The 24,305-nt window shown below is 39.3% G+C and overlaps 1 protein-coding gene across 1 annotated transcript in view; it reads right to left on the reverse strand.

The window, feature by feature from the left end:
- bcor (BCL6 corepressor) overlaps positions 1–24,305 on the reverse strand; it is a 105,394-nt gene that overhangs the window by 73,513 nt on the left and 7,576 nt on the right. The window contains exon 3 of the mRNA XM_039746298.1: positions 17,343–17,412. Within this exon, the coding sequence (XP_039602232.1) occupies positions 17,343–17,412 (70 nt within the window). The remainder of the gene's footprint in view (positions 1–17,342; positions 17,413–24,305) is intronic.

Genomic DNA, 24,305 nt, shown 5'->3' on the forward strand with positions numbered 1-24,305 from the left:
ATGTTGATGAACTCTGCAACCCCTAATTTAGAATCTTTAAGAAAAAATTACTTAATTGAAATTTTTAGTGTATATTTATTTCTTTTTCATATTAACAGTAAGGTTTAAAATGAACTATGCAGTTCATATCTGTAAAGTAAAATGTGACTATTTTACCTTATGATTATTTTAATGTTCATGCTTACTATTTTTTATATTAAGTCCTTCCCTGACTCATAGATACCGAACGTTCTTCACTACTTCTTCAGACATGCTTATTTAAAATGAAATGTTTTGGAAGTGACGTCATGATACAGTATGTACAGTAATGTTTTCACAGTGATTAAAGAACTTGGTTAGCAACGTTTGGAAAGAGCTGGAGTATTTTCTTCTCGATGGCTGGATTAGGTCATGTTATTTATATTTATATTTTTTCCTAGAAATGCAATTTCTGAATAAAAGGCAAAGCCTAATACATTCCATGAGAAAATGTCTGCCATTTAAACATCCACAGAGCATCTTTCATGTAATATGTAATCCATTCATTTTTTCAAAATATTTTTTTCCTTGAAATTTGTATTTATACATTTTTGTGTGTAGTTCTGACTTAGATTTGTGCTTGCAAAGTTATCCATTCTGGCTTTCACTGCCCACACTCAGATACTTTATGAACTTCAGCTTCACAACTGTATGTTTACCCAAGAACTCGTTCCTTTTTCATGACCCACAATCCAAAGCGCAGGTCACAAGGAAGTGGGTCATAGCAAAGCAATGAAGTTCACCAGTTGAGAATTTGTCTTCAATAAGGAAATGTGGCGCCTAGTAGATAACATAACATCTCTAGCATGATCAGAACCATTGGCATTTTGCCCCGAGTGTTGAACCAAGGCCAAGAGGAAAAATGTGAGCCTCTGTTCCATAAAACTTAAGCAATATGTTACTTTTATACATATTATTGCATATAATATTGCACCTGAATTTTATAGAGCTGATCTATCTATCTATCTATCTATCTATCTATCTATCTATCTATCTATCTATCTGTCTGTCATATGAAAAAGTTTGGGAACCCCTCTTAATTCTTTGGATTTTTGTTTATCATTGGCTGAGCTTTCAAAGTAGCAACTTCCTTTTAATATATGACATGCCTTATAGAAACAGTAGTATTTCAGTGACATTAAGTTTATTGGAGTAATACAAAATGTACAATATGCATCATAACAAAATGAGACAGGTGCATAAATTTGGGTACCCCAACAGAGATATTACATCAATACTTAGTTGAGCCTCCTTTTGCACATATAACAGTCTCTAGACGCTTCCTATAGCCTTTGATGAGTGTCTGGATTCTGGATGGAGGTATTTTTGACCATTCTTCCATACAAAATCTCTCCAGATCAATTACATTTGATGGCTGCCGAGCATGGACAGCCTGCTTCAAATCATCCCATAGATTTTCGATGATATTCAAGTCACGGGACTGTGACAGCCATTCCAGAACATTGTACTTCTCATCTGCATGAATGCCTTTGTAGATTTCGAACTGCGTTTTGGCTCATTGTCTTGTTGGAATATCCAACCCCTGCATAACTTCAACTTTGTGACTGATGCTTGAACATTATCCGGAAGAATTTGTTGATATTAGGGTTGAATTCATCCGACCCTCAACTTTAACAAGGGCCCCAGTCCCTGAACTAGTCACACAGCCCCACAGCATGATGGAACCTCCACCAAATTTGACAGTAGGTAGCAGGTGTTTTTCTAGGAATGCGGTGTTTTTCTTCCGCCATTTTGTTATGACCAAATAACTCAATTTGTCCAAAGCACTTTGTTTCAAAATGAATCTGGCTTGTCTAAATGAGCATTTGCATACTGACAAGCAACTCTGTTTGTGACATGAGTGCAGAAAGGGCTTCTTTCTCATCACTCTGCCATACAGATGTTCTTTGTGCAAATTGTGCTGAATTGTAGAGCGATGTACAGATACACCATCTGCAGCAAGATGTTCTTGCAGGTCTTTGGAGGTGATCTGTGGGTTGTCTGTAACCATTCTCATTATCCTGCGCATATGCCGCTCCTGTAATTTTCTTGGCCTGCCGGACCTGGGTTTAACAGCAACTCTGCCTGTGGCCTTCCATTTTCTGATTACATTCCTTACAATTGAAACTAACAGTTTAAACCTCTGAGATAGATTTTTGTAGCCTTCCCCTACACCAGGGGTGCAGAACTCCAGTCCTGGAGGGCTGCAGTGGCTGCAGATTTTCATTCTAACCAGCTTCTTAATTTATGACCAGAGTTTGATGCTAATTAACTTCTTTAGCCTTAGCTTTAATTAGCTTGACTCAGGCCCCTTAGTTGTTTTTTCCTTAATTAGCAGCCGGACAGTAATGAGACATAAAACAAGCAGGACATGACCAGCTCACCTGTACCCATCAAAAAAAATCTGAAAATAAAGATGAAGGTCTCAGTAAGGTGGATCCCTCAGGTTACCAAACCCTTTAAGGAGTTCTTGGAAAAAAACAGAGTATCAACAGTTTTGGAAATGTCTGCTGTGGCAAAAAGAGAGCAGCAACAAGCCATGGAATTGAAAAATGGGTTTAATTAACAGCAAGAATCAGCTTCTCATTAAGGAACTGGTTGGAGTTTGAAGCACCAATTTAGCTGGTCAGCTGTTGGCTCGTTTCACATCTCATTTTTCTTTGGCTGTCATTTAATGAAGAAAAGAATCAGTTCAGGACACTTAATCTTTAAAAACAGGGCTATTAAAATAGAGGGAAAAGAAGTTAATTAGCAGTGAAAACTGGACACTGATTAGGAAAAGGGTTAGAAAGAAAACCTGCACCCTCTGCGGCCCTCCAGGCCTGGAGTTTGACACCCATGCCCTAAACCATGGGACTGAACAATCTTTGTTTTCAGATTGTTTGAGAGTTGCTTTGAGGATCCCATGCTGTCACTCTTCAGAAGAGAGTCAAAGGGAAGCACAACTTGCAACTGACCACCTTAAATACTTTTTCTCATGACTGGACACACCTGCTTCTAAACTTCAAGGCTTAATGAGCTAATCCAACCAATTTGGTGTTGCAACTAATCAGTATTGAGCAGTTACATGCATTCAAATCAGCAGAATTACAAGGGTACCCAAATTTTTGCACAGCCAGTTTTTCACATTTGATTTAATTTCATACACCTAAATACTGCTTCACTAAAAATCTTTGTTCGGAGAACACCCCAGTACTCAAATGTTCCTAGGAAATGAAAGACATACCACTGTTATCTTTTTTGTTGAAAGTAGAGTAAATTATTATGCAGGCTGAGAGGGGTTCCCAAACGTTTTCATATGACTCTATCTATCTATCTATCTATCTATCTATCTATCTATCTATCTATCTATCTATCTATCTATCTATCCACTTTGGATTGCAGCTTAGCCTGAACATTTGGACATGACTGTGGACAATATTGAACTGGGAAAATGATAAATTGTGAAAGGTCACAATTAAATAATACTTAAGAATTAGTTAAGCTCTAGATAAATATACATTTCATGATTTTCAGAACATGCTGTGAAATTACCTTCCTCCTCCAAATGTCTTAACTTTTAGGACTTTAAAAAACAAATACAATTAAATTCAGATACAGTATTTATAGCCACAGATTATTTAAACACACTGTAATTTGTATCTGTTTCATCCTTCTATCTTTCTTTACCTTTTATAATTGATATAAAATATTAATATTCCATGGGGATATAGATTGCATCTATAGTCTTTCTTGTGCCACAGGCACACCTATATCTTCTTTTCAGCTCAGTAAAGCTTCAGCAGTAGGTTACAGGTAAACAACCAGTGTTTTCAATGCTAAACATTTGCACACTATAACATAGTACAGTTTACATGAAAGCCACATTGACAATCAAATGTTCCTTCTAACATCTATTTTAAAGAATATACTTATTTGCTATGGGTGACTAATTTAATGGACTAAGGTACTGAACACCCAGTTCTTGGTGTGAAAATAACAACATTGTTGAAACTGTATGCTTCTTGCATGTTTTTTGTTGATGTTTCCTCCGTCTTCCTGTCATAATCAATCTAAAGACATACTGACAGGTCAGCTGGAGGATGTAAACTCATTGGTTGGATGTGAACCTGTGTATGTCTTAGAGTAACTTCTGATTCATCCTTTTCTTGTGTAAGAGTAGACGGTGATTTCTGTTAACTTGCTTGCTCAATTAGGCCATTTTCTTTTAAATATTTCAAATAACCTGCATTCTTGTTTACCATAGGGAATTACACGTTGTTTATAAATACAGCTACAAACAACTCTGTACAAATGATAATAATACTACTAATACTAATACTAGTAATTTAAGTATGTGGTGTCCTGTAGTTTGTGAGGTACTGTTGATTTGTGTCATTTTCTTAGGAAGAAATGCTTCTGTTGCAGGTTAATCTCTGGATATCAACAGCCATGATCAACAAAAAGAAGTAAAGACAATTTACAGATATGTATAGTATTAAAAATAAAGGTTCCAGAGTGGTTCTTCAAGCCAGAGACATAGAGGCATCAGTTTAACAGCATCATAGCCACCACTGGGTCTCCTGTTTTGATAGAAAAACAGAATCAAACAGGCATCAGGAATATTGGGTGCCCCTATGCTCTTGGGGCCCCCCGGCCAGTGCTTATATGTTAAGAAGGCCCTGTGTTTTGGTTCTGTAAGGAACCATCCACATGTAGGATCCTGAAAGAACCATCATTTATTTTCATCTGTAACATGTTTCATAAGTACCCTTGAATAGAAGAAAACAAATTTGTAAAGTACCAAAAAGCTCCCTTTTTTAAAAGGACTCTTGCTCCACACTATAACACGGGCTAAGTTCAGGTTTTCTTCATCTGTTGTATCCTGCTTGGTAGCCTAGTACACATGAAAGATTTTTGTTTGGTTCACATATTTGGAGTGTTTTTAAAGCCCAAAGAATCAATTTCATATTCAAAGAAACCTTCCCAGATTTAAATGGTTCTTTGTCAAGCAATGGTTCTTTTAGGAACACACTTCAGTAAAGTGCCATTAAAGAACCATAATTTTAGGAGGGCATATGGTATTTTTATTATCGGAAAGGCTAGGTGACTGTTAATGATTAAAACAATGGAAACAATTAACAATCTTTAGGTCTAAAAATGCAAGCTGGTGTTTGCACCTGGAAAATGTACAAAAATGAACTATGTATCTGTGTATTTTGTTTTTTTTTTTTTCTATAAAATGCAGGAACTTTAGAGTAGTCCTTAACTGTAAAGTCATGTAATTTTCTAACCCGCTTAATCTACACCAGGGTTATGGGGAAGTGGTTGCGCTTATCCTATGGCTAGTATAGGGCACAAGCCCTGAACAAACCCTGGACAGGGTGCCAGTCCATCACAGGACAAATTCACAAATCCAGTAGACATAGGGGGAGGAAACTGGAACACCCAAAGGAAACCCCTGCAGACACAGGGAGACCATGCAAACTCTGCTCAGTTAGGACCCTGGATGTGAACCCAAGTCTCCTTACTGCAAGGCATTAACTCTAGAGTAGTAATATCAAATATAGAACCCTTGTACACCTACTGAAATAACTGTGCTTTGAACACTTTCAGTTCATCGTTGGTGATGAACTATTGTGACAGAATTTTGCACAAAAAGAAGGTTGTACACAAAATAAGCAAAACAACTAAATTTCTAAAGAAAAATCTAAAAAAAAATGTTCTTAGCCACTGCTGCTTACATCATCCTTACCCAGAACAGAAACTAATGGAGCTAGTAAAAGTATGGGTGGTCACATGCATCTTTAGAACTCTACCAGCTTTAATAAAGACTGACTATTGAAAAATAGGTAAATGTTATCTATCTATCTATCTATCTATCTATCTATCTATCTATCTATCTATCTATCTATCTATCTATCTATCTCGAATACCCATAATCCATATACAAAATCGGGGAGTTAAATCAAACGGGCATTGCACAGTCAGCGACGAACAAGCCTAAAAGCGAAATACCGTTACTGTTTGAGAGCCTAATGACATATCAAGTAGATCGACCAAAGCTGAACTCCGCGGCTTTGCATTTGAACTCGTCAGCCGAGAGGAGAAGATCGGCCGGATTGATAGTGAATTGCATGGAAAAAAAAAGCGGGGGCGGGGGGTTGGGGGGGAACGGGGAGGAGGAGGAGGAGGGGTGAGAAGCCCTGACTGGTGGAGCATGACTCGGCGTCTTCCGCAATCCTTTCATTCAGTGAAGCGCTTGAAAGGCTACTGATGTGCGCTATTGTTACTGCGAGGCGACTCGAGTGCTGGAGGCGCTGTGTGGCGCGGCGCGGATGCTGAGAGATAAATAGCCTCTGACAACTGTGCCCCTTCCCCCAGCACGGAACAACTCATTACCTATTTAAAACTTTATTCAAATTCTGTACATAAAAAAATGGAAATGCATGTAGCAAAGCAAAGTACTAAAAAGGTACATCCTGGGTATAAAAAACGGCGTGAAAAATAAAAGCAGGTCATTATAATGTGTTCAAATTAAACTATGGATCGCACTGCAAAACATATGGATACATTCTGAATCCGAAATACACAAAATTAAAGCACTCATTTCTTGTACTCACTCATTTCGCCCGATAATACAATACAGTTATGTGCCTGCTTAGGCCTATAAATTATGTGGCACAAAATAACTAGAAATTCTACTTTTCGCTGTAAAAGACTCCTAAAATACACAGGCAGCCAACATGTGTTAAATATAATACATTCAACGTCACAGATTAACTTTGATATATTTCTTTATTAAACAATGCGGCTAGGCAGTACATTTCTAGCCTTTACATCTGTATTGCTTCTAAAACTTCTTGAATTCTGACAAAAAGATCACCTATTACAAATGAAATGCTTTCATTATCTGAACTTTTTAAAATAATAAGCCTTATAAATGAACAAAGTAATTGATGGTTTCTGATAGGTAACCATCTTCAGAATATGACTTTCTGTACTAGACAGTACGTAATGAGGATGATCTTGTACTAAAAACGACTTTTCGGGATGCAGTTTTTTCCCCCAATTATCACTGATCACCGATATTTTTAGCCATGGTTCACATATGGGTAGAAATCACAAAGTAATTTAACGTTCAGATGCACTAGCCTGCTTGTTAAATCCCCATCGTCTAGTTACTAAAATCGCCACAGCAGTGATTTTTGTCATAAATTGTATGCAGCATTTTAAAAATTAATAAATCAGATTTTCTTCAGAAAGAGTGTAACCGTGCAGTTCTGAAAATAACATCTGCTTATTTCCACTTGCTCGCTCAATATCCAAACCAACCAGCCTTTACAATTTCACAGCACAATCTCCCACAAGCTTCTAAAGTAACAATGGGACCTTTTGGTTTTGGAACATGACAGTCGCATCCGTGCTACCTAAATGTGAAAACAGATTTATGAACGATCACTTAAAGAATACACTCTTGTGAAATATTTTCACGCAGAAAGGAATGGAAACCTAAACCAATTCCATATTTACACTGAAAAAAATACATGGCGAGAAAATGTAAACATTTGCAAGTTCTCCTAATTGTTAGCAAAGTTCGCTAACCCCCCTTAAGAATCGCGAAGGCTGAGTAAGAGCGCATATCTTTTGATTTCACATGCGCGAGGACGCTTTGTTATTTCGAAACTAAACTTTTTTTTTAATTTTACGCAAGAACAGAACCAGAACGAATCATGGGAACTGCGAGGGAAAGCATTCGTAATGAGTTGGCAAAGTTTTGGTCATACTTGTAGTGGCAACCAAGGGGGCATTTGCCTTTCTGAAACGCCTACACTGTCATTTTACTCGACGTTCAAGTATTCTAACGCCCGTCTTAACTGAGGGATGTTGGCTGGGAATCACGGACGACACCTTTGTGTTCGTATGTTGCAGCAATTGAAAAGACATATCAGTATCCTCTATCTGTGTGACTTTGTAAACTTTGCATAGACCTATGCTTTGAAAATCGTATATAATATTCTATGATATCACTTTGACTACTGTACAATACAATGTTATTTACCACTTATAGGACAATATAATGCTATCGGCCGCTGAGGCTTTTTGCCTATCGTTTCAACGCTGCTAATAACCTTAGCAACTATTGTTGTTAAAATCCATATATTTACACCGTAAAGAATAACGTAGAGCTTAGTAACACCACCCTAATGAATGTTGCAAACAATTAACACACACTCTCACACACGCACACACACACACACCCACACATACACACACACATATGGGGAGGGGGCGAGAGTATACATATTATGGTTTATATGTTGTTTATATATACCATGACTGGGTTCTTAAGAGCCGGAAAACAATCATCTATGACAGGTATGAAGAAAACAATCAGGTCAGTCGACTAATCGGGCTTCCTGGTTCAACATTCTATTTGAGACCAAGTACATACAGCATATACCCCCAAGACGATATTGTAATTAATTTATTTGATTGAGTGCTTTCTGTACATGATTGTATAGTTTTGCTGTGAAGCCACTGTGAAAGTAAAACACGCTTTTTACGTTTGCCATTAAAACAAACCTCTGTATATTTATAAAAAACACTTTTCCCAAGGGGCATTACAGTTACAGTACAATTATTTCCAAAGGATATTAACCACATACAACCAAAGAATAGCAAGGGTCAGCAACTTTGTTTGTTTCCAAACCAAACTTAGTGTCTTAAAAACTAAAACATTATACTCTGTCGTGCGACATACTATATACACCACTATGTGTGGCCATGTAACATATTTATATACTCCTGAGTCTCCGGCAGATTTATTTATGTTATGTACAGAAACTTATTTTTTAATTAATTATGATGTCTCGAAAAGCCAGCCTCATTTAAAAACAACTGATTCTTGAATAGACATGCACCACCCAACTGTGATGTTTTTCCTTCTCACTCTACATCTGTAAAATTCTCAAGGCAAAAAAGTGTCTACACAACAGGGCTCATTTTTTAAAGCTGTATTTTGAAATCAAATCAAGAGATAAGTAAAATAACTAACAAATAAACACGTGCATGCATTGCACAAACAATAAATACATCCACCCATCCTCCCAAACCTGCTTTATCCAGAGCATGGTCGCATGGAAGATACAGCCTATCTCAGTAACCACTGGAGTCAAGGTAGGAACAGACACACACGGGCCAATTTAGCAACGCCAGTTCCCAATAAATACATGCAACTGTTTAAATGTTAGATGGTTTTGACAAATAATATTACATTTGGACGACATCGAGCGAAGTGGATGCCTAAATCCTCGCGTACAGCGCTTTTGATGACCAAGCTATAGTGTGAATGCTTGTGCATTTTTTCCTGTAAATGTACACATTTGTGGGGGAAAGTGTGCAACGTCTTATTGGACGTATGTTTGTCAATAATTATTTATACATTTTGACTTTCCTTAAATAATTAGACGTCTCGTTAGAAATAAATGTAACAGTCTAATAAAAAAAAAATTAGAAACAATATAATGGCTTAAGACGTTCATGCTGCGAGGTGGGCTGGCGCCCTGCCCGGGATTTGTTCCTGCTTTGTGCCTTATGCTGGCTGGGATTGGCTCCAGCAGACCCCCGTGACCCTGTGTTAGGATGTAGAGTGTTGGAAAATGACTGGCTGACTGACTGACGTTCATGCTGATATGGCCACATGCTGTGAATGGGTCTAGGTTTAAAATTGCGAATTAGTGTCTTTTCATATCTGTTCAAAATGAATGTAAACTAATACTACGCGTATCATGAAAAAGATTAGTGTTTCTTTGTCGGTCATTTTCTTAGCCGCGTAGTCCTGAACAGGGTCGTAGAAGCCCATTCCAGGTTGCACGGAGCGCAAGGAGGAATTAAACCTTATACAGGGAGCTAGTCCATCGCAGGGCGAAAACACACACACACACACACACACACACACACTCACTCACCCCAACCACACACTTGGGCCAATTTAGTACCGCTAATCCACCCAACCGGCATGTCTCTGGACTGTGGTAGGAAACCGGAGTGAAACAAAAACGGGAAGAACACGCAAACTTCACGCAAGGAGGACCCAGGTCACGAACCATGGACACCTTACTTAGAGTCAGCAGAGCTACTTCAGCATAAAGTTATCCGTCTAAATCGTTCAAGTACTGTAACACACGTTCTCTTTCCGTGTGTGCATTCAGACCAAGGTGGGCTCGTGACATTCGCGGATTTGTTTCGACTATAAATTCCGGTAAAGCCAAACTGTCTGCAGAGACCTTAAAGCCTAAGTCATAAATCGCTTCTGCGTGATTTTTGTCTTTCCCCCAGTTACCCACGCGCTTTTCGGTATGAGTCGCCGCTAATGTGTCGCACTGCATTTTCATTCCTATTCTTACGTTTGTTTTCCCCGTCACCTCCCCCACTTTTAAATCTGCTTTTGGTGATCTCGCCTTCTCTTTTTTTCCGCCTGCCGTTTTGCTAATCCAAGCTGAAACACAGTCGGCTCCCTATTCAGTCATGCCTGTCTGCCTTTGCTGTGCGGACATATTAACTCAAGACCAGTCTCCGAGCTCTTAGCCAGATTAATAAAATCTCCAAATGCGCTCAGGCACGGGGCCCTCGGCTGCTTAGGAGCTCGCAACCTGCCACACATCGCTAAACTGCACAAACACCCGGTTTATCCAGTAAAACCCTGTAATTTTTTCTGTTATATAATTATAGTGCATTAATGACAGCCTCGCTGCGTCGTGAAACGCAAAAGCCACATGCCCTCGCCAGGCCGTCCTGTTGCAAATGCAGATTCCTGATCGGCATCCAGATTAAAAAAAAAAGTGGAGTCTGCGCTGCTTCCCTGGGGCGTTTGAGGCAGCACTTGAATAAAAACTACTTTTCAAGTTCATTTTAACGGGGCGAAGATCTCAACTGACGTGTCTGGTTTTATGTGTATTTATTTCATGACCCTTTTTGAACCTTAACACGTGTATACCGTTCTCGTGTTCGCTCGTCACAGACCACAACAAGCACGTGTGTTTAACGTTGTGTCGCGTTTCCTAACGCTGAATTATGTCGCCAAAGAACAGTGGCTTTATTTATTTGCCCCCAAGCGTTTAGCAGCACCGCCGCTTTCGCTCCTGAGGCACCCCGGGTTGAATCAAGCGCCTGACTGTTTTCCGTGTGGAGTTATCAAATTCTATGTCTATGCGGGGTTTCTTTCGGGTATTCGGATTTTTATTTCTCAGTCCCCAGAAACGCGTTGCTTTGCCAGACGAAATCAAACTGGCCATGTGTAAACTAAGTGTGGGGCTGTGCGCGTTGGGTCCTGCGAAAGGACTGGCGGCCTGCCAGACACTTTTGTGCTTGGTAAATAGGTGTTTCAAAATCCTCCCGGGGGCGCGTTCGAGAGTGTGCCTAGTGATGAATAGGCGTCCAGTACAGGGTCGGCTCCTGCCTTGTACCCAGTGCCAGAATAGGCTTCTCCTCCCTCCTCCGCGACGCTAAACTTAACTAAACTGGTTTGAAAATGTTTCTATATGTCACATTATGTTATATTACTTGCGATTGCCTTTTGCTTACTGTACTTCAGCCGACAACTCGTTAATTCATAGTACCCTGTTCGTTATGGCGGCACGGTGGCGCAGAGGTGGCTGCTGTATGGCTGTAATACGGTTCTCAACAGTGCAGAAGAAAGGCCAAACCACAAACTGTCTCGTTGCAGTTAAAAATGCACACAATTGTTAGGGAGTATTGCTTCTAGTAGACGCCCGCACCTCCACCCAGCACACACAGGCACGAAGAGTAAACACTCGTGACAGGCAAGCAGACAAAACAGAGGGAGGCACCACGTACGCTTCGGTTCCAAGTCACACCTTTTGCACGCCTCACTTTGACACTTGCCAAGTAGTCTACAGGCTAGCGCAAACACAAGCTTGCATAAAGGCAAACACGCGAACATTGTTTCATTTACCGGCAGAATTCCATAGCAGTCTTCAACATTGCATCTCAAGCTTTTGTCTAGGAGTGCGAAAATTACCATTCAGAGCGCAAATTTCAAAGAACAATCTTCACTAACCTTTCAGTTTTCCGCAACGGCACGATTCTGAATAGTTACACGGTATGAACAACGTCAAGAACTACATTCTTCGCCAACAGCCTATAATCAAAGTGAAATGACAAAAGAATTGTACATCAGAGGCAGTACCCAAAACATTCTCAGTATATTTCTCATTATTTGTTATTATCTCATATTAAGGTCAAATTGGAGCACTATATTCAAGCTATTTTATATTACAATCTTAAAAGAACTGTTTCTTTAATTGCACTTAACTGGAAAGTGTGATTCCTTGGGGAACCTTTGTTTGGTAAAGAACCGTTACATTCTGGGAAAGGTTCTGCGCATATGAAATTGGTTCTTGATATGCGAACAAAACAGAAATACTTACTGTATAGTAGACTGGATACAACGTAAACCTGAACTTAGTCTGTTTTACAGTATATAGCAAGAGTGTCTTTAAAATGCGGAAGTCACTGGTATTTTACAAATCTGTTATCTATTCCTTGCTGCTTAGGAAGCCTGCTAAGGATCTAAATACATAACGGTTTTTTCTGGTGGATGGTTCTTTTGGGAACCAAATATGGCTCCCCTATGGCATCGCTCTAAAGAACAACTCTGACACGGATATTTTTAAGAATGTACAGCATCACTGAAAATCTAACGACAATCTTTCGCTTTTTGTATATTTAATTTTGATGAAAATATTTCATAACCCGGTTTGTGAATATTACCTTCTTTATCTTACAATGAGTTCCATCCATCCATCCATTTTCTAACCCGCTGAATCCGAATACAGGGTCACGGGGGTCTGCTGGAGCCAATCCCAGCCAACACAGGGCACGAACCAATCCTGGGCAGGGTGCCACCCACCCCACACACCAAGCACACACTAGGGCCAATTTAGAATCGCCAATCCACCTAACCTGCATGTCTTTGGATTGTGGGAGGAAACCGGAGTGCCCGGAGGAAACCCACGCAGACACGGGGAGAACATGCAAACTCCACGCAGGGAGGACCCGGGAAGCAAACCCGGGTCTCCTAACTGCGAGGCAGCAGCGCTACCACTGCACCACCTTACAATGAGTTTTATGTTTAATATGACAGAAATTATTAGCACTATAAGCACATTGTATTCTCTCGTTTACTCGCGTACTTACGATGCTGAAAAGTCGTAATATGGGGTCCGTCCTAATTCAAACCTGTCTGAGAGCAGAAGTCGAAAACATGGGACATCCGCCTTCCAGCTACCAAATGAACCCGTCTGTCCTGTCCTTGAACTGACGAATAAATAGGTGAACTGTTATATGACCGTAAATCAAATCGGTTAGTGTCCAGTACAAGGAGAAACAATTTGCCCGCCTCTGTCCTTCATTCAACCACAACATGTTGCTATTTGGTTTGAACGTTTCAGGTTTTACAACATTGAATTGCGTGTCAATAGTCAATGAGCATTAATCGCGAACGAGCACAGTAAACTCGTTTTTATACACGTTGTGGATTAGATGTTTCTGTCTAGGCTACTTTAGCGATATGGAGGTAGAGCTACTGCGCTTGAAAACATATGAAATGATCCCCTGATTGTAAACGTTTAAATCAAAATACAAATGTAAACGACTGTCAATTTTCTGTTTATCAATTTTCTGAATCCGCTATTCTAGATGAGTTCACCACATCGACCAGAGAAGCACAAATGAAGAAAGATGTTTTTGAGGGTTTGTGAGGTGTGATAGGGTTGGATGTGTGCCTCCTTATTTCTTTTTTCTTTCTTTTCTGTACAGATGCATGCAGGCTTTACAATCAATTGAAGACATTTTCCACAAAGATACACTTTGCTTAGCATTAAACACCACTGATTCCCAGCTATAGAAGAACAGTCCCCGGTTAAAAGGAGCCGTGCCAATTTACAGTGAACCATTCTCTTTTACCGCTTGCAGAGTAACAATAGGGCTTTGTTCTGATTCATTAGAATATAAATTCACGCAGAGCACGTGTCCTTCATTTACAAAATACAATGTAGTTCCGGGTTGCGACAATCTAAATATAAATAATATGAATACACATATACTGCACATTACGTACGATATGTATAAAATATTATACTTTTCAAAGACGTATTTTTACATAATGCTTTTCCTTATATGCATACTCTGAGATAGTGTACACATAATAAAAACGTACTATTCAATCGTGTTTTATTAAAGATAAAGACTTCAATAAGGCCTTGTTCATCCATAATTTTTAAGATCTGCTTTTCGAGTTCAGGATGAAGGTAGCCAAAACACAAGTGTTCACGTTGGACAATACAAGGCTGGCATTAAAGATAACTCACAATTTTACTGCCTATTTTTATAAGAAAATTAATGTAAAATGTATGTTTGTGATTGTTCTCATGTGTGAACCCATAAAATATTACATGTAGTTTGTTTAATATTATTTTAATAATAGTAATACATATATATTTTATTTATATAGCACCTTTCCCATGTTCAAGGCGCTTAATGCGATAATTCTATTCCATTAGTAGGGAGAGTGTTGGCTTTTAGGGTAGTGGGCTGCACCAGAAATTGGAAGGCTGCAGCTTTGAATCCCATAAATGCCAAAAGTGAGTCTATTCCTTTGGGCCATTAAGCAAGGACCTTAATCTGAAATTGCCCCATAGTGGGTATTACATTAATTTGCAAGCAGGTCCTTCAACTTGCGAGAAAACTCAGTGGTTGGAGGCAGGATTGGCCTCCAGCCACTGTAGAAAACCTCACACTGTTCCATTCCATACGAACTAGTGTGGTGCTGAGGTGTCACCTGTTGCATGGTTGCACTCGGGTCCTAATTTTGGATCCTGATGTGGTTTGTCATGTAGTAGGTTAGTATTAGTGCATGCTCCTCTCTCTTCTGGCAAATTATAAGCTGTCCTTCCTATGCCTGAGGTTTATCAGTGGTTTGCAATTTGTTTTGAATCCTCTGCCTTTACTTTGATGAAGTCTTCTCTTGATTGTAGACTTTGGCAATCATAGATCTACCTCACGGAGAGTGTTCTTGGTTTGGACAGAATTCAGTAATCATCTGGCACATTTCCCTTCTGTGGTTTTCCAGTCCTTCTGGTGTTGCTGAGTTCACCAGTGCATTCTGTCTTTTTAGGAATGCACCAAATGGTTGATTAGACCTCTCTTCATGTTTCTTCTGTCTCTTAAGGGTTTGTTTTGCTTTTTCAGCCTAATGATGGGCTGTTTTACTTGCAGGGACAGCTCTTTGGACCTCATTATGAGAGTTTACAGTGACAGCTTCGAAATGCAAATTCCATACCTCAAATCAATTCCAGACCTTTTACCTGCTTAATAGTTAATGAAATAATGAGGGAACTGCTTCCATCTGGATATGGAACAGCTTTTCAGTCAAATTTCCAAATACTATTGAGCCACTGGAAACGGGTGGGTAGGGGGTTGGGGGTTTAATGCAGAAAAATAGATGTCATTCCAGATTGGCTCATGTGATATTTTTGGTAAACCCCTTAAATTAAAGCTGAATGTCTACTCTTCAATCACTTAATAATCAATTTATTTAAAATCATAGATAACCATTGACACTTGGAATAAGCTACCAAGTAGTATGGTAGACAGTAAGACTTTCAAAACTGGACTTGATGTTTTTTTAGAAGAATTAAGTGGACAGGCCTGGCAAGGTTTGTTGGTCTGAATGGCCTGTTCTCATCTAGTTTGCTCTAACGTTCAAATGTTCTAATGTAATATCCATTGTAGTGGCATACAACCAAATTTATGAAAACCTGAACCTAAGTGTATTTATGCATACATTTAAATATTGGACCATTTAGCTTTTTAGGATGTGAGAGGAAATCCTGAATACCCACATTTTTAAAAATAAAGGTGACAAAGCACTTCTTTAGAAAAATGCCATAGGGGTGGTTCCCAAAAGACCCATTCACATGAAAGATATAGAAGAAACCTTCATTTTTTTAAGATCTGTAACAGGTTCTATAAATAACTGTGAGTACATGCTGTGACCTTCACCAGGAGAAGTAGTTTTAAATGGTAAGATGAGATGAGACAATGAATAGATAACAGATTTATAAAATACCATTGGATGCCTGATTTTTAAAGGACTCTTGCTGCATAGAATTGTGCAGGCTAAGTTCAGGTTTTCTTGATCTGTCAGTATGCTGCTAGGTACCTGTTTTGTCCACATATTAGGAACTTTTTCAAACCCCAGAGAACCAGCTCCATACATAAACAACCTTTCACAGAATAAAATGGTTCTTTGACAAATGATGGGTCCATGAGGAACCACACAACCCAGTAAAGTGCCATTAAAGAACCATTATTATTATGAGTAGTATTCACATACAGTATATGGCAATAAGTTTGAACTTCCTAGACCTGTGAGGCAGCAGCAGTATTCACCACACCTTTTGATAATTTATGAAATGAGATGGTGGGGATTGTTTCAGTGGTGGCCCTGCTTTGGACACAATATTTTTTGACTGCATTTGATTTTAGGGTGTGGTTTAGGTGCACCAGTAGGATTTTGAGACCAAAAATAGTTGGTGAGGGTGTTTTTTTTTCATTGTACTGTTTTCATATATGCTATAAAACATCAATTTGTGGCTTGACTGAAGATAAAGAAGGTGGCAGCAGTTCTTGGAATTGTCTACTGAACCTTGTATTATATCACTTTCACTTACTTGAAATGGTATTAGTTAAACATTTCCTGCTGTTTGTTAGTGAAAGCAGTCACAAATCAGAGAATGGTCTGTGGGTCACTGTGGCTGTCAAGCACAAACACCCGCCCGCTGTAGCAACTGCCCCCCCCCCATTACTTCTACAGCTGACCAATAAGGTGACATTGAGGTGGGGTGTTTGTATTTGTGTTTATTGATAGGCCAGCAGTTGAAGTATAGCTCAGTGGCTGATTTAATTTTGCTTTTTTAAATTCCTGAATGTCTTAGCAAAACTTTTAAAATATATACTGGTCATTTGGTTTTACAGAGAGTATGCATACAGAGAGATATGGTGAAGGCAAAAACAAATTGTCAATATATATGTAAATCCCACTTGTATACTGGCATGCACATTCTGATCAGAAGGTGAATAGTCTTCTGCTATTTGCTCCAGGTCCAAAAGAGACTCTGCTAAAAGTCATCAAACAGCTTGACCTGATTGGTCTTGTGCAATTAACTCTCAATGATTTGTTACATCTATGACAAATCTAAGAAGAGCAATTAACAATAATTCACAGAGTTGAAAAGTAAAGAAAAAGAGAGAGATACTACCTTGGGCCTTCATATGAGAAGGTGATCCAGGCATTTATTCCCAGTCGTAGCTCATGGTGGATAGGCTTGCCTAAAATTCAATTAAATTTAGCAATTCAGTCTGTAATATTGTATAAATCAAGAGGGTAGCTCAGGGTGCATGGTCTACTGCTGTTAACATTTCAAACCATGAGATTATACACAGTGAATTACATATTATTGTCTTACATTTAGAATAAGTCTAACAAACTCAAAGGTAAAATTTCACAGAATGGCAATACCTTAGTATTGTGTATGACCATCAAATTCCAGTCAGTATATTGTGCCATTTCCAGTGTTGAAAGTGGGCTGGTACTTAGTGGTACACAGTATTAGTTCCTCTTTCAACTTCTGGTTAGAGTACTGGTATCTTTTCATAGTTTACTAGTGAATATTAGTACGTTGCACCATGAAGCTTCAAGGACGACTCTGCCCCGTACTTTGATAGAATGTGTTTGTATCTTTTGGCGCTTGATGTATCATGGGAGAGCTGCTATTCGATCCGATGTTATTATATCACTTGAAGGTTCATGGGGGACTACTCCCACCGCTACCCCACTTCTCTTCTATCGAATGCTTCAATAATTTGGTTCCACTACAACCACTGACCATTTCCTAGATTAGACCTGTTCCAAAATGCTTCAAAAGTTCAGGACACCTTACATTTTCTACAGAAATCCTATTTTTACCTTTTGATTAAAGAAAGTTTAAACATACACAGAGGGCAGTGATGAACTGAACCTGTGTCTGACTAGTGTTCAGCTCATTTTCTCAAAAGATGGTCTTTTTTGTCATATACATACCATACCTTAACATGCCATTTTCCAAGCATGCTTAATCCTGAGTAGGGTCATGGGGGGCTGGAGCCCATCCCAGCAACAACAGGACGTAAGGCAGAATTTAAGTGAATTTATTTGAAAGACATCTTTTGAGTTATAGAGCTATCCTAGAATAACATTCAAGTTATAGATTCCTTTCACTTTAATCTTAATATTTTTTAACTCATTCCATCTGTGAATAGGTAGACATTTTTAATTGGGTATTCCACATTGTGAAACTGTGAGGGGTAGTTAATTGGTGCCACAGTTTCACAGTGGCATTTTGATTAATGAATTTACTTGCCTAGGAGACAGGGTTTGCAATCTGACCCTGTTGCAATGGGCAGCTTGCTTGTTCTCTGTCTGCATATTTTTTTCTGCAAGTACACTGGTTCTCACCTACATCCTGGAGACTAAAACTGATCAGTGTGTAACTATGCTCAGGAATTGACTTGAGCACAAATGGGTTGGTTCCTGACTTCTTTGTGACCTTAACCTGGAATATAAAAGTCCTGAAAATGGACAGAGTGATGGATATTTAAGAACATTTTGTCATTTTTAATATACCACACTTTTGCACTACACAAAATATTAACAAAAGGTCTTCCCTCAATAGTTCACTAATAGTTTATTGGAAATTTTCAGATTATGAGAAATTGATTTACTTTGTTACATATTTGTTGTCAAATATTTTGCGATGGGTAAGCTTAACTAGCATTCTTACAATTTCATGAAGTCCATATTGTTAAAATCCTGAGAAACAGCTACAAATAGTTAAATGAAAAGGAATGTATGTGAACTGAAATTCATACTGAAAACAGTGAATCATTAAATGTTTCTTTCAAAAGTATATCTTTCTAATTAATTGCAGGGTGATTTAGGGTAAGGAAGTGGTAATGATTTTTTCCAGTTCTGGTGTGGTACATGGCCGAGTGGCTGATGCATCAAACTGTGAAACACCAAGCTGATGGTTCCATCCCTACTATTAATTTACTGTGTGGCCTGAAGCAAGTCACTTAACCTACCAATATTACAAATTAAGAAAGTAAACAAAAAGAATCAATCTCTGCGTTTGTGGTTTGTAAGTTGCTTAGAACACAAGAAATGTAATTGTAACTGTCACCTTTTAAAATGCACTATTATAGTTAAAATTATGTACTGGCTGTTGTTTTTTTTGAATGTAATGTAAAGCATTGTAAACTTTGTCTTATTTGATATTGCACTCTTAGTTATCCCTTTAAATATTGGCGGGATTCTTGCAGTGTTTAGCTGTACTGCCTTATCATTCCATGTGCTGTACCTGAGTTCCAATCCCTGCCCATTTTCAGCCTATTCAGATTATGTCAATTCTTTCTGTGCTGTGTGCTCTCTCCGGATCCTCCTGTTTACTCCCATGCTCCTAAGACATGTACATTAGACTCAATAGTATCTTTGAATTGGTTTCGTGTGAGTATGTTCTTGAATATACTTTTTGATGCCTGGGCGATGATACCAAACAATAGGCTTAAGTTCCCTGTGAACCTGTAGCAAGGTAAAATGTATAGATGAGTGTTTTAGATGTCAGTGGAATTAAGCATATACTTTATATTAATCATTCACTGAGTAGCATAGATTTACATTAATAGCATCTGGTGTTGTAGAAATAGTACACTGGATAGCTTTCACATTACCTTTTTCTTGCTTTTTCTGTACTATTGGAAACTTGGTTTTATAAGACATGTAATCAGTACAAACAAATACATGCTTTTATATCCATCAACTGAAATCTTTGCAAGATCAGATGTTTTAGCCTATGCAGATGAGTGGTACATCAAAATAAAAAATTTTGTCCAAAACTGAATTTGACAAAACAATGGGTCAAATATCGAATACTTATTTTTCATTTATATTTTGACCATTTGATTTTGTGCCATTGCATAAAGCCTAATGCTGGATTATGTGAATTTCCCCTTGGGATTAATAAAGTATTTATCTATTGTGGAACATGGCCCGGACACAGACAGACGGACATCATTTGTTCACCCAACACACTCATTTATTATACAAATATTTACAATAAACAGTTCAGTGCACAAACCCAGTGCCTCCAGCACCAATCCCCCAAAGTCCAGGCCTCACAGTCACAAGTGCCTTTCTGGCCGCCTCCAGTCCTCTTCTCCAGCTCCGTCCTTCTTCCACCCGACTTCCGCTACTATATGAAGGGAGGTGGCCCCTTATATAGGAACCTGGATGGGCTCCAGCTGCTTCCCGGCATTCCTCTGCAGACACGCCCCAGTGTGGCGGAAGTGCCGGCTGCACACCCGGAAGCCCTCCGGGTGTCCCCTGTTTTCTTCCCCCCAGTACCTCCTGGTGTGGCGGAAGTTCTGGGCTCCAGGTTTCTTCAGGCACCGGGGCGCCGCCTGGCGGTGGCCACGGGCCCCTACAGGGTTGGGCTTCCAAGCCCTCTACCCGTGGCCCCCAATACAACCAGGGTGTTCGCCCCCTCACGGTCTGGAGGAGGTACAAGCCCTCCTCCGGTCCTCCTGGGCGTCCCGGCTGGGCTCCACCCCCATCCGCCTGCGACAGTGCCCCACTGCCAGTGAAGACATGTCGGTCTGAGCGACACATCCCGAGAGGGCAGCACGTCCCCGGAGTGGGTCCTACTACGTACCCAGGGTCCATCACAGCACCCTGGGACGCCCAATTTCGGAACCCCTTCCGAGGCCGACGCACCCCTCTGGTCTGCATCTCTCTTGCCTCTACAGTTTCCGCCAGCCAATCTCCTGTGGAGGGTCCTCCTGTGGAGCAGCCCGTTCCAGGAGGGCACTGATCCCCCAAAGTCCAGGCCTCACAGTCACAAGTGCCTTTCTGGCCGCCTCCAGTCCTCTCTCCAGCTCCATCCTTCTTCCACCCGACTTCCTCTACTGAATGAGGGGAGGCGGCCCCTTATATAGGAACCTGGATGGGCTCCAGCTGCTTCCCGGCATTCCTCCGCAGACACACCCCAGTGTGGCGGAAGTGCCGGCTGCGCACCTGGAAGCCCTCCGGGTGTCCCCTGTCTTCTTCCCCAGCTTCTGGTGTGGCGGAAGTGCTGGGCTCCAGGTTTCTTCAGGCGCCGGGGCCCCCAATACAACCAGGGCAGTCGCCCCTCGCGGTCTGGAGGAGGTACAAGCCCTCCTCCGGTCCACCTGGGCATCCCGGCTGGGCTCTACCTCTACATCTATCTATCTATCTATCTATCTATCTATCTATCTATCTATCTATCTATCTATCTATCTATCTATCTATATTAAATCAGTTCCACTTTTTATTTATGCTTTTCATTGAAGCAGAATTATAAAGCTGCAAGTTGATGAAAAATAATTTTTGTTATTGGTGTTAATGTTTTCAAAGAAGACATATTTTAAAAATTGAAATGAAAATAGATAAATTAGCGAATAAAGTTAAGCAAAAAGATCTAGTCAATGCTCATTACCTATAGAACAGGAGGGACTGTTTAAAAATGCCTTTGATAACCACTGTAGGAGAGATTTGGAAGCAGCAGTTTTAGTCATTCAACCCTATATCGAATGTGCCACTTTTTGCTGTTGTTTGCCAAATACATTTGGTAACCAAAGATCTGATGCATCCCTAATGTAGATTCCTGTAATGTAGGCAAATTTAAAATGTATTTATCACAGAAGTAAAATAAAGTAATATCAGGAGTGAAAACACAAAACTGCTGTGACCTGCCTTTGTTTCTTTTTGCATCATTCCTACATCTTATGGCGATTTGGTGAGATGGAAAATACATTTTAATTCCTCTAAAAACTATTAGAATGTTATCTGAAAATGCTAAAAATTGTGTTATGATTCAGCATGGGTACTTTGTTGTTTATAAATTATGGCTGTTATGGTTTTGTTTCCCACAGTTTGTCAGGATGGCATGTAACATTATCGATGCAACACATTAAAAAAGTTGAAAATTCTGATTGTCAAAAGCTGGGAGTGTGTGCCGAGTTACATAGTCTGAGATTGTCAATATTTCTTTGAAACTTTATGTGCAACTTCTTAGTTCAATATGTCCTGGTGACTGACTTGTGTCTGCATCTTTTGGCCTCCATTTAGGACTTTATTTTTGTATTTGACATCTGTATATTTTGAATTTCTGATTTGGACATTTGCATTCATTTTTGACTGTGCCTATCTCCTGTTATTTTTTCCAATTTTTTTTGTAGCTAGAAATTTTGTATTTTAAAAAAGTAAGATTACCTATTCTGTTATCAATCTGATCTGCTGTTCTTTCTACTTGGCATTTAAAAAATATATATATTTTTTCCTTTTGCCTTTTCTTCTTTGGCAGACCAAAAACAAGAAGGCAAATCTATGACTCATCCACTTTTTTCAACTCATTATAACTTGTAATAAACAATGTATGGCATACCAGTAGCTAGGTTTTAATTGTAATATGTTAATAGTTCTTTTTGTTTTATGTGGATATAGACAGTATCTCCAAGCCATATCAGGGTTTAAATAGTGTAACACTACACATTCTGAGGCATTGTTGGAAGCAAAATCTTTCAACAAGATTTTCAGGCCATAAATTGAGGTCACCTCTTGATAAAATACATTCTGCATCACTATATTGAAAGCAGACTTAAACCTGTGCAGCGCATGTACCTTTGTGGTCTCAGGCTATACAAAATGGGCCAAGATTTTAATTGTATGCAATGTCATAACCTGCTTCACTGGTTCACATCTACTGTTAATGTCCTCTAATCAAACTGTATTGGAATTAAATCTTTTCTTATTTGAAATCAGATTATCCCTAATCCACTTACAACATTGCTTGTGGTAACACCTGAAGACCATTACTGCTTAGTGAATAATCTATTGTGGTAACTTACACTCCACTTCTGGCACGTTGTCTTATCAGCTGGAAGAATCATAATCCATCTATTCATAACACAATGGGATAGGATGTTTTATTTTGCTGAAAATGAGAGAAAATCAAATTTCTTTTATGAAGAACATCCCAAGAACATTTTAGGAACTGGCAGGCATTTAATAATATTGCCCTCGTGCAACTGAGCGTGCTCTTCCATTACTAATTTTTTGGATATTTGAATTTCTTTCTTTCTTTCTTTCTTTCTTTCTTTCTTTCTTTCTTTCTTTCTTTCTTTCTTTCTTTCTTTCTTTCTTTCTTTGCTACCTGAATGGCTGTGTAGTAGTTTGTCAGTTTTGAATTAGTTGCAGTATTGCAAGTATTGTATGCCTTACTCTAATGGAGGACATATATTAATTAAAAGTATTTAGAGTTAGGTGTTTTGAATTTCAGTATTTAAGACATCTGCTTCGTTATTTTTGACTTCTTGTCTTTCTATTATTTGAACCATCCTCCACTATTTAACTTTGACGTTCTGTCTCTTTCATCTCCTATTTCCTCCTCGTTTAAGTTTTTTTTTTTTGTCTTGTCCGTAGTGGTTATCAAAGGGTCGAATAAACACATATATATTGTAAGGTGGCCAGGAAAACAGTCCCAGCTAAAGTACACTAAAAAATGGCTGCAGTACCAGTCGGGTCACTCCTTTCAATTAGAACAGAAAGCAGTGGGCTTTGGTGCTTGTAAGTAAAAAAATAAAGTGAGTTCATTCAGCCTTCATATGTTTACACAGTAACAAAAGAGTCACTGCTCTGTCCCTCTTGACTGTCAGTTCAATATATGATGCCAACTTCTGGAAGCGACTGCCTTTTATATTGTCTCGGCAGGAAGGGACAGGGTGTTCTTGGGGCAATGAAGGAGAAGCTAGGTGTCTTCCTTGAGTGGTTTCTCTATGCTATGGTGGAAAGAGAAGATACTGCTAGCTTCAGCATCTCCTCTTGTCCAGGTGTGGAATGTCTCACTTCTTTAGAGTCCAGAAGGTATCCCAGACACCTTCACAACTACAGTATACATATATATACACATAGTAGAACACATTTGATCTCAAGGGATTATGCATCTGAGCCCATGGTGGAATGGTGGTAGCAGCATCTGCAGTGGCTGTGGAGTCCAACATGGTAGTGGCAGTCCTTTCCACAACATGTACAACAGAATGCTAAGAAATCTCTATTCACATGGGAAAGGGACTTCCTGTGGTAACTCTTATCATCAGCTTTCAACATGAGA

This window comes from Polypterus senegalus, chromosome 2 (genome assembly GCF_016835505.1).
Source record: "Polypterus senegalus isolate Bchr_013 chromosome 2, ASM1683550v1, whole genome shotgun sequence".
Classification (NCBI taxonomy): domain Eukaryota; kingdom Metazoa; phylum Chordata; class Cladistia; order Polypteriformes; family Polypteridae; genus Polypterus; species Polypterus senegalus.